Source organism: Bos grunniens, chromosome 21, assembly GCF_055505025.1.
Source record: "Bos grunniens cultivar Pamir isolate PY7600 chromosome 21, Bosgru_T2T1.0, whole genome shotgun sequence".
NCBI lineage: Eukaryota > Metazoa > Chordata > Mammalia > Artiodactyla > Bovidae > Bos > Bos grunniens.
The window spans coordinates 22,640,113-22,652,422 of record NC_141185.1 but is presented as its reverse complement, the minus strand read 5'-3'; the positions used below and the strand labels follow the sequence as shown (position 1 = coordinate 22,652,422).

The following is a 12,310-nucleotide window of genomic DNA, read 5'->3' as shown; positions in this document are numbered from 1 at the left end:
AAGAACAGATTAAGTCCTCTTGTACTTCTTAATTCCATTTCTCTTCCTTTTTACCCAAGGACAGTTACTGTTACAATTGTGTTTTTTCCCCCACTCCATGATTTTTTATTTTATTAGGTGTACTTGTGACCTTAAACAATAAATCCTGTAGTTCTGTGTGTTCTAGGAACGTTTATATAAATGACGTGACTTTGTAGTTATCTTTCTAAATCATGCTTATTGTACTGTTAAATAGTATGCTACTAAGATCCATCTCGGAGAAGGCAATGGCACCCCACTCCAGCACTCTTGCCTGGAAAATCCCATGGATGGAGGAGCCTGGGAGGCTGCAGTCCATGGGGTCGCGATGAGTCGAACACGACTTCACTTTCACTTTTCACTTTCATGCACTGGAGAAGGAAATGGCAACCCACTCCAGTGTTCTTTCTTGCCTGGAGAATCCCAGGGACGGGGGAGCCTGGTGGGCTGCCATCTACGGGGTTGCACAGAGTTGGACACGACTGAAGTGACTTAGCAACAAGATCCATCTATGGTTGATAAAGTTTGTGCTGGAATGTCTTTACAGTGTTTAGTTAAGTGAATATAATACATTTTATTCATCTACTTATTAATTGACATTTAGATTGGGCTATGATTTTGCTATTTCATATGCTGTATCGACATCCTTGTACATATCTCCTCATGCATATGTGAAAGAATTTCCTTAGACCATATAGCTAGAAGTGAAATTGTTGGATCGTGTGGCATGTACATTTTTCCATTTTACTAGAAACGACCAGTTTACCTCTAGTGTGATTGTACTAGTTTCCCACATCCTCGGCATCACTTGAAACTGCTGACTTTTTATTTTTGCTAATCTTATCAGATCAGATTGTATGATCAATTGTCTTTCCCAGATTTTCAGAGACTGTGGAACCAATCACCTCATTTTCTCAGGAACTAGAACTAATTTTGATAGAAGCTTGAGTGTTTATCCTAGGGGCTATTTATTAGTTTCTAATAGCCTTTTTATGTTATTTTCAAAGGTGTCTGCTTATCCAGGAGTTACAAAGTTGTTTTGGAATCTAACTTCACCCAAATTCTCTGTTCCAGTATCTGTCATGAAGGAAACCGTATATCCAAAATATGAGGTAAAATACAGAATGACTTTTCTCTATTGTTGTTTACTAATTAAACTGTATAATTAATTATGATATTAAGTTTTACTGGAAGTTACTATGTAAATTGTCAGTAAAGACTGCAATAACTGAATGATTGGATGGCACTATAGAAAGTATGCATATAATAATTATTATATATATATTATATGTGTGTACATATATACACATATACTTATAAGCTTATAACTATGTGTACACTTATACATGTACACTTATAGGTATATTTCTAAGAAAATGGTTGGACTATCCATGTTACTTTAGCTACTCAAGAAAAATATTCTCCTTTCTTTCTGAAGGACTTATTTGACTGACCAGGTATAAAGCATCTTGGGCTGTTTAGAAGATCTTTATGATATGCTTATTTGCTTTTAAAAGTGAATTTTTAGTTATTGTTTAAAAAAGTTTAAAACTACCTAATACAATTATTAATCTGTTTTCTTCTTCCCTTAAGGTATTTAACATTTTATGTTACACTGCTTATTTTAAAGGGCTTCCCTGGTGGCTCAGATGGTAAAGAATCTGCCTGCAATGCAGGATACCCGGGTTCAGTCCGTGGGTTGGGAAGATCCCCTGGAGAAGCAAATGGAAACCCACTCCAGTATTCCTGCCTGGAGAATTCCATGGACAGAGGAGCCTGGTGGGCTACAGTCCATGGAGTCTCAAAGTAGAAAAATCAAGAGAGGAAAACCAAAATAGTCTATTATTTTTCTCCCTCAAGACAATTACTGTCCACTTTTTGGTCCACTTTCTTTCATTGTTAAAAGTTCGTTTTCTTCCTCCTCCTCTTCCTTTTTGTCTCCTTTCCCCCTTTTCTTCTTCCTACTTATATTTTCCTCTTAAAATAATTCTGTGATGAACATCATTGTGCATAAAGTTTTAATGGTATTTAGAATTATTTTATTTGTGTAGGATCCTAGATAGATTACTAATAACACATATATGGAAAAGAATAAGACAAAAAAGTTAATCATAGGGAAAGAACAACCAGGGTAATAGCATAAGTCAGACATAAAGAAATTCTGTCCATATATGCCTTTGTTTGAAATGGGGTCATCAACGTCAATGTTGATATTGAAACATCTTTACATTCCTTGCATTACTTGATTATGATGTATTATTCTTAAATATTATATTGAATTCTGTTAGGCAATATTTTATTGTTTTTTAAAATATATACTAATGAGTGAAATATATATGTAGTGTATTTTTTGTTGGACTCTTATCAAGGTTATTCTTGCTTTATAAAGTTAATTGGTTAGCATTTCATTTTTTTATTATTCTGGAATTGAAAGAACATAGGAATAATCTTGAAATTGTGGAAGAATCCACTGTCTAGGAACATTTGAGCTATTTGGGAAGGTAACTTTTGACAATTAGAACCTTTTATTTTCTAATTCTTGGGTTACTCATGCTTAATATTTTTTTCTCAAGTCAATTGGTAACATATATTCTTACAAAAAACCATCTATTCAGTTGAAATTTATAAGTTTATATGCAGAGTTTGTATATAGTCTCTCTTTAGTTTTAATCTCCATTTCTAAAGTTGGATTATTTTCTTTATCATTTCTAATGATATTTGGGGAATTTTCTTTTTCCCCTAGAATAAATTTTCTAGAAGTTAATTTAGTATTTTTTTCAGGGATCTTTTTTTCACTTATTTTCAAGTACAGATGCTTTATTTTCTACTCATCAAATTGCTCTACTCACACTAGTGTAAAACCATCCATTTAATTTTTTTTTAACAAGGTTTTTGATGTATGATTATGGGCTTCTCTGGTGGCTCAAAGGTAAAGAAAGAATCTGCCTGACAGTGCAGGAGACATGTGTATGATCCCTGACGAGGGAAGATTCCCTGGAGAAAGAAATGGCAACCCGCTCCAGTACCCTTGCCTGGAAAATCCCATGAACTGAGGAGCCTGGTGGGCTACAGTCCATGGGGTCAGACATGACAGCGACTAAGCAACAATGTCTGAATCACTGTGCTATACATTTGAAACTAACACAACATTGTAATTCTACACTTCAATTTAAGATTAAAAATCTCTCTTCCCCTTCCACAGTTGTTGGATTATGGTCTGAAGGCAACCCCTGCCTACTGCTCTTTCTCTCTTTATCCTCCATTGGTAGCATTTGCTTCTAACTGAACTGACACAATAGAGGAATCTGTGATATTAGTATAGTGTTAACTAAACTGTGTGTTTATAAAGCATGGACACATATTTTTCTGTCTTTGTGTGGATAAAAGTGTGAATATAGGGAACTGAGAGAAGGCAGAATTGCCTGAACAGAAGTAAAAATTGCAGCAATTTTAAGAAGTTTGGTTAGAACTGTTGAAAATGGAGTAACACATTACAAAGCTAGTTCAAAAATAAATTGCTCTTGGTGATTGTTCAAATCCAGTGACCAGAAGGACAAAGATCCAACAGGACTTTCTGGTACAGAAAGAGGGCCCAGGACACTTTCCATTCACTAGAACTGGAATCAGACCTTTGTTCAAAGACTATTGGTTCCTTTGAATGGGAAATTCATTTAGATACAAAGATCTGTGTGCCTCATTTTTTAAAAGCAAATTTTACCTATTTACATATATTATGGTTATTGGTATTTTTTGTTTTATCCTGCCATTTGATTTTTGTTTTTTATAGATGCTGCCTTTTTTTTTTTTTTTTTAATTTGGACAAACTAAGCAATTTACTCAATCGTTCTAAAAAACAGATCAGATCAGCCACTCTGTCGTGTCCAACTCTTTGTGACCCCATGAATCGCAGCATGCCAGGCCTACCTGTCCATCACCAACTCCCGATACTTCCATTATAAAATGAAGAATTTACAAAGTCTTAACAGTTAGCAGTATCCCAGAAATCAAAATGAAACTTCATTGTACAATGAAAAATTTAGTACTGTTTACATAGCAAATTTGCCAAAATGTTACAGTCCCCTTCTTTGTCTGAAAATTCATAAGCTAGATATTGCCTTTTGTTTGTTTTATATTCTTTTTATTTCTTTTCTTAAATTTGTCTTTTTTTGTTATTCCTTTTAAAAAAATTTCAGTGGTCTGAGTATAATATATTCTGATTTTATTTTTAACTATTTGGATAAATTATATTTTATTATCCCTGTTTTGGAAGTTATATATATTGTTTCTTATTCCTATGGTGGTCTCCCTAGAACATACATGTTTAATTTATCAATATCTAATATTAATCAATACCTTTATACTCTTCAAGGAAAATGCAATTATTTGAAAACTTGTTATTCCATTTACTCTTTCTTGATTTAATGTGCTCTTACTTTGATACATTTTTAGATCCTTATCTTTTAAAATTCAGAAGATATTATTCTTATCATTTTATGCAATAATCCTTAGATTTTACCCATGAATTTATCTCTCTCTTTTTTCCTTTCTACTTTTCAAGCATCTCAGACCTTTCTGTCTGGAATCATTTTGCCTTCTACTAGAATATATCTTTTAGAATTTGCTTTAAGGGAAGTAGGTCTACAGTTGGTAAAAATTCTGTTTTTTTCTTTGTTTTAAATGCCTTTATTTTACTTCATGCTTGAGGTATATTTTACTTTGTGATAATATTATTGCAGATACTTATTTTTAGCACACTAATGATGTCTCACAGTTTTCTGGTATCCACTCTTGCTACTGAGAATTGATTCTTAAATATGAACCCTTTGAAGGTTCTTTGATAGTAAATCAAAGAACCCTTTGATAATAAATTCTCTGCCTCCCCCCTTTTACTTTTAAGCTGTTCTTTTTTCTTCCATGAAGTTTCAGTATGGTGTGTCTAGTTGGAGATTTCTTCTTATTTATTATATTTTGGAATGATTGGGATCTTTGAATCTGTGGTTTGATATCTTTCATCAGCTATGGAAATTTTTTAGTTACTGTTTCTTCACATTTTGCCTCTATTCTGTCCTTCATTTTCTGGGTCTTTAATAACATGTATTAACTACTTTTTCCCCCCTTGATACTGGATCCTGTACAATTTCTTCTGATCTGTCTTATAGTTCAGGTTCATAAATTCTTCAGTTGTGTCTAATAATACTGTTTAACTTGTTCTCTGCATGTTTAACTTTGGTTTTATATTCCTTTTAGAATTTATCTGTTTTCTCTATTACATTCTGGTGTTTTGTATTTTTGGGTACTTGTCTTTAAATGTTTATCATTGTATTTAGAACATTATTTTTAGTAAATATTTGAGACCTAGAATGGCAGTTCTTCCTCTAGAGAAAATTTTTTGTCAGAACTTGAGATCTGTACAGTTCAACCTAAAATTGAGGTTGAGGCTTGAGTTTCTTTGAACACCTGTGTACAGAGCCTAGGCTGCAAGTCTACACAAATGCTGATTTACATCCATTCATTCCTATCTTAGGGTATAACCCTGTAATATCCTTGTAGCCTTGGATACCTGTATATTGTATATATATAAAATCAGTTTCCATACTTCAGGGAGACTCTGGGCTTGCCTGTCTGTCACCCTTGCCCCTTAAAGTTGCACATATGCAGCTCAGATTTGCAACTGTTTTGGCAAACATTTTGTGAACAAAAGCATCTTTGAATACTGGGTTTACCTTTTCAGGTTTTTGGATTTTCTCCTATATTTTTTGCCCAGTATCTCTTCATCATATTATTAGCTCTGATGCTTTGAAGATTACCTTTGTCATAATACATGCTTTCTAGTTGTTCTCAGAAGAATTGCTTGTTGCTGTTCATTGTTCAGTTGCTAAGTTTGTTCAACTCTATGCGACTCCATGGACTGTAGTGTGTCATGCTTCTCTGTCCTTCACCATCTCCCAGAGTTTGCTACAAACTCATGTCCATTGAGTCAGTGATGCTATCCAACCATCCTCTGTTGCACCCTTCTCCTCCTGCCCTCAATCTTTCCCAGCATCAGGGTCTTTTCCAGTGAGTTGGCTTTTCACATCAGATAGCCAAAGTATTGGAGCTTCAGCATCAGTCCTTCCAATGAATATTCAGGGATGACTTCCTATAGAATTGACTAGTTTGATCTCCTAGAATTACCTAGCCTGCCATAGTTAGAAGTAGAAGTCATAATTGACTTTTAAGGTAGCAAAACTGTTTCCATTTCCATCTGCATCCCAGCTTTTATTGCACACATACTAATTGTAGCAATATTCCTGTAATAGAGCAGAATTTTTACATCACATATATGTAAGCACTACTGTAATTGTCCTCTCAAGGCATGCTGGTAGGAGTAATATACTGATAGGTTCCAACATATGAACCATATTGTCTTTTTACAAAGCAGCCATTGATTGTTAGTTCTGCTGTTTTGATATAAAACACAGTGTTAAGGTTTTTGTCTTTGTTATTGTTAAAAGCATTCTTTTAAAATGTCATAGCTGCTATTCCTCCATATTTGAATATTTTGTGTAAGCATATGGCAAAATAATTCCAAAATCCTTGTGTGTCACATACTTTGTTTTTGAAGAATAATGATGAAAGTGACCAGGTATCTTTCTGCAGTGTCCAGTAATTCTCTTACATTGCATTGTGCTATAACTACTTTCCAAAAATACAACAGAGAGGATGAACAAAAATTCAATACTGATGATAACTAAAATTAGCCATTGCCTTCTCTGTATCTGTTTCATTCTCAGTAATAATTACATGATACTTTTAAAAGTTCATTTTCTACTGAATAAATATTTTAAATTTTTTAAATGCTAGTAAACGACAGAATGATCTCTGTTTGTTTCCAAGGCAAACCATTCAATATCACAGTAATCCAAGTCTATGCCCCAACCAGTAATGCTGAAGAAGCTGAAGTTGAATGGTTCTATGAAGACCTATAAGACCTTTTAGAACTAACACCCAAAAAAGATGTCCTTTTCATTATAGGGGACTGGAATGCAAAAGTAGGAAGTCAAGAAACACCTGGAGTAACAGGCAAATTTGGCCTTGGAATACGGAATGAAGCAGGGCAAAGACTAATAGAGTTTTGCCAAGAAAATGCACTGCTCATAACAAACACCCTCTTCCAACAACACAAGAGAAGACTCTACACATGGACATCACCAGATGGTCAACACCGAAATCAGATTGATTATATTCTTTGCAGCCAAAGATGGAGAAGCTCTATACAGTCAACAAAAACAAGACCAAGGAGCTGACTGTGGCTCAGATAATGAACTTATTGCCAAATTCAGACTGAAATTGAAGAAAGTAGGGAAAACCACTAGACCATTCAGGTATGACCTAAATCAAATCCCTTATGATTATACAGTGGAAGTGAGAAATAGATTTAAGGGACTAGATCTGATAGATAGAGTGCCTGATGAACTATGGAATGAGGTTCATGACATTGTACAGGAGACAGGGATCAAGACCATCTCCATGGAAAAGAAATGCAAAAAAGCCGAATGGCAGTCTGAGGAGGCCTTACAAATAGCTGTGAAAAGAAGAGAAGCGAAAAGCAAAGGAGAAAAGGAAGGATATAAATATCTGAATGCAGAGTTCCAAAAAATAGCAAGGAGAGATAAGGAAGCCTTCCTCAGCAATCAGTGCAAAGAAATAGAGGAAAACAACAGAATGGGAAAGATGAGAGATCTCTTCAAGAAAATGAGAGATACCAAGGGAACATTTCATGCAAAGATGGGCTCAATAAAGGACAGAAATTGTATGGACTGACAGAAGCAGAAGATATTAAGAAGAGGAGGCAAGAATACACAGAAGAACTGTACAAAAAAGATCTTCATGACCCAGATAATCACGATAATGTGATCAGTCACCTAGAGCCAGACATCCTGGAATGTGAAGTCAAGTGGGCCTTAGAAAGCATCACTACGAACAAAGCTAGTGGAGGTGATGGCATTCCAGTTGAGCTATTCCAAATCCTGAAAGATGATGCTGTGAAAGTGCTGCACTCAATATGCCCGCAGGTTTGGAAAACTCAGCAGTGGCCACAGGACTGGAAAAGGTCAGTTTTCATTCCAATCCCAAAGAAAGGCAATGCCAAAGAATGCTCAAACTACCGCACAATTGCACTCATCTCACACTCTAGTAAAGTAATGCTCAAAATTCTCCAAGCCAGGCTTCAGCAATATGTGAACCCTGAACTTTCTGATGTTCAAGCTGGTTTTAGAAAAGGCAGCGGAACCAGAGTTCAAATTGCCAACATCCGCTGGATCATGGAAAAAGCAAGAGAGTTCCAGAAAAGCATCTATTTCTGCTTTATTGACTATGCCAAAGCCTTTTACTGTGTGGATCACAGTAAACTGTGGAAAATTCTGAAAGAGATGGGCATACCAGACCACCTGACCTGCCTCTTGAGAAATCTGTATGTAGGTCAGGAAGCAACAGTTAGAACTGGACATGGAACAACAGACTGGTTCCAAATAGGAAAAGGAGTACGTCAAGGCTGTACATTGTCACCCTGCTTATTTAACTTATATGCAGAATATGTCATGAGAAATGCTGGGCTGGAAGAAGCACAAGCTGGTATCAAGATTGCTGGGAGAAATATCAATAACCTGAGATATGCAGATGACACCACCCTTATGGCAGAAAGTGAAGAGGAACTAAAAAGCCTCTGATGAAAGTGAAAGTGGAGAGTGAAAAAGTTGGCTTAAAACCCAACATTCAGAAAACGAAGATCATGGCATCGGGTCCCATCACTTCATGGCAAATAGATGGGGAAACAGTGGAAACAGTGTCAGACTTTATTTTTTTGGGCTCCAAAATCACTGCAGATGGTGACTGCAGCCGTGAAATTAAAAGACGCTTACTCCTTGGAAGGAAAGTTATGACCAACCTAGATAGCATATTGAAAAGCAGAGACATTACTTTGCCAACAAAGGTCCATCTAGTCAAGGCTATGGTTTTTCCAGTGGTCATGTATGGATGTGAGAGTTGGACTGTGAAGAAGGCTGAGCGCCGAAGAATTGATGCTTTTGAACTGTGGTGTTGGAGAAGACTCTTGAGAGTCCCTTGGACTGCAAGGAGATCCAACCAGTCCATTCTGAAGGAGATCAGCCCTGGGATTTCTTTGGAGGGAATGATGCTGAAGCTGAAACTCCAGTACTTTGGCCACCTCATGCGAAGAGTTAACTCATTGGAAAAGACTCTGATGCTGGGAGGGATTGGGGGCAGGAGGAGAAGGGGACGACAGAGGATGAGATGGCTGGATGGCATCACTGACTCAATGGACGTGAGTCTGAGTGAACTCCGGGAGTTGGTGATGGACAGGGAGGCCTGGCGTGCTGCGATTCATGGGGTCGCAAAGAGTCGGACACGACTCAGTGACTGAACTGAATTGAGATGTAAAAATTTCATCAAACAAAGCAGCAGCATGGTTTACTTCACCATGAATCCTATGGAACTTAGGTCTTCGAGTTGTTTCTATATATCCAAATCACTGGTTACAAGATAGATAAGTAGCACATTTAATAATAACTATAACTATTGCAGCAGTTTGCATTGCAGCAATAAATATATATATAATCTAACTGACTGATACAATTCAAACCATAAAGCATTTAAGGAAATTTTCATTCCAGTTGATATTGGAATGTTTGCTTGTATTTGTCAGTGAATAGTCACATATTGATAATAGTTCTAAATAGCATGTTTTGTTCATAATCCTGATGTTAATATGCTGAAGAGCTTCAATACCACTCTTTGAGGTCACAGGATCATTGATTGTCCTGAGTCCAAGAGTGTAAGAAAGAATGTGGAAGTATCGGTTTGGCTAAGGTCCAGTGCCAAAGCCATATTGTGGGTTTTAGCCAAATACTAGGGCTGCAGCTGGAGTTTGATCTATGTTTTTTTTTTCTAGAATTATACTTTCCTATGTATTGCTCTTTTGGTAATAACGTTTTAGTATGTAACAACAGTAATCATAGGCTCTGAATTAGAAGTATTCTACTATATAGTTTAAAACTGTTATCTTTCTTTTATCACAGAGTGCACAAACAAGCAGAATTTTAATTGAGAAATTTACATCTGAAAGCAAGGAAAGTGTCATTACTTTAAATCAGCATAGGAGAAGTTCCAGGGTAAGTATAATTTTTAGTCTAACTTATGGGTTGGTGTCTTTGTCTTCCTGCAGTGTAGATATTATTTCTAGTGATTTCAGAAGTAATTTCTTGACGTTTCCTCATTCTGGGAAATGCCTCAGTGCATTGACCAGAATGTTTGCAGAGGACATATTTCCTCTTTTTCAAATATGCTGTCTTTATGACACTCAGAATATGTCATTTACTAATCAGTAGTAGGATATCTGCTGTGAGTTCTACTGAAATTCCTACAATGTCTATTTTTTCCATCATTTGTCACTGCTTGCCCAGGTCTTAAATGATCAAAAGAACATGCTGATGAATCTTTTTACCAAATGAGGGGAGGGGATTGTTTATGGCTATGAAACAGAGTAACACTGAATTCTCTAAGTGATGACTGGATTTGTGCCCATGATTTTATAGTCACTAAAGTGTATCTAAGTAAAATAACTAAATGATAAACACAGTTGGAGAGAAAAGAGATAGCGGTTGAGGGAAGAAGACAGGTATGAAATTTATATCACTGGCTTTATAAATATCCTGAACTTTATAAGGGACAAAGAGGAAATGGTTTTATTTTTCTTTCCTTAAGGCCTCCAGCCCTCTACTCCCCTTGATGATATCTTAGGATGCTGAGCGCCACAGAGTAGAGAGTCTTTGTTAACCTGGGACAAATCAGATCCCTGTTCTAGTCAATTACACTAGGTTAATATGGTTCTGTACCTCTTTCTGTATTCCCCATATAGTCAGGTGATATATTTTTTTGAGGTAATGTTTCTATTTAATGTAGATCACTTTTGCTATTTTAATATAGATAACTATTTCTTATTAAATATTTGTCCTTATGTATGTTTGAGCTTTTTATTTCTCATCAGTCTGAATGATATGGAGGTCATATCATTCTTGTTTTTTATCCACAGCACCTAGAACAGTGACCATCACATAAAAATTAATTGAACCAACAAATGACACTTTCTAGTTTGAAATGCATGGACTACTGTAGTAGCATTACTTGTACCTAACCTGTCAGGTATTCCCATTTTTAATAGCTGTTTCTAATCTAACCTCCCTGTTGCCCCTTGCAATATTCTTAAAACACAGGTGTAATTACATCACTCAATCTCAACAAACTGAATAACATCACCTATCAAAGTCAGAGTGCTTCTCTAAGTCTCATAACGTGGCCTCGGCTATATTTTCTGTCTTACCTCCCATTGTGCCTCTGCTTCCATGTAACCTCCATGTACTCTGTTCTCTGCTTGCACCAGCGTCCTTGGGGACTAACATCCCAGAACTTTGACACTTCTCTGTGCTTGTTTAGGCTATTGCGTTGGCCTGGCATGTTCTCAACCCATCCTCAGTCACATAGAGAAAATGTCACTACCTTTCACAGCCTGGCCCTAATGGTACCTCTTCTAGCTGGTCAAGCCAGGTTCCTTCTCATTCTGAATTGACCTCTGCCTCTCCTGTCCTCTCTTTACACCTGATTCATGCTATCCTTACAGTCACTGTTACAGCTGCTGTGAATTATAGTTACTACTTTATGTCTTTTTCCACCATCATACCTGAAACATGTTAGTTTTTCATACTTTCCACCCTACCTGGTGTGGTAGTACTTCCCAACTCTGTAAGTGTACTAGTTCTCATGGTAAGTAATATTTGTGTGAATGCAGCCATGAAATTGGATAAGGAAATGGCAACCCACTCCAGTGTTCTTGCCTGGAGAATCCCAGGGACGGCGGAGCCTGGTGGGCTGCCGTCTATGGGGTCACACAGAGTCAGACATGACTGAAGCAACTTAGCAGCAGCAGCCATGAAATTAAAAGATGCTTGCTCCTTGGAAAAAAAGTTATGACCAATATAGACAGCGTATTAAAAAGCAGAGAGATTACTTTGCCAACAAAGATCCATCTCCAGTAGTCATGTATGGATGTGAGAGTTGGACTATAAAGAAAGTTGAGTGCCAAAGAATTGAACTGTGTTGTTGGAAAAGACTCTTGAGAGTCCCTTAAACAGAAAGGAGATCTAACCAGTCCATCTGAAAGGAAATCAGTCCTGAATATTCATTGGAAGGACTGATGCTGAAGCTGAAACTCCAATACTTTGGCCACCTGATGGGAAAA

The 12,310-nt window shown here is 36.5% G+C and overlaps 1 protein-coding gene across 1 annotated transcript in view; it reads left to right on the top strand.

The window, feature by feature from the left end:
- Positions 1-12,310, top strand: part of TTC6 (tetratricopeptide repeat domain 6) — a 215,175-nt gene that overhangs the window by 122,917 nt on the left and 79,948 nt on the right. Inside the window, exons 8-9 of the mRNA XM_086363463.1 lie at positions 1,026-1,130; positions 10,095-10,187. Coding sequence (XP_086219589.1) covers positions 1,026-1,130; positions 10,095-10,187 — 198 coding nt within the window. The remainder of the gene's footprint in view (positions 1-1,025; positions 1,131-10,094; positions 10,188-12,310) is intronic.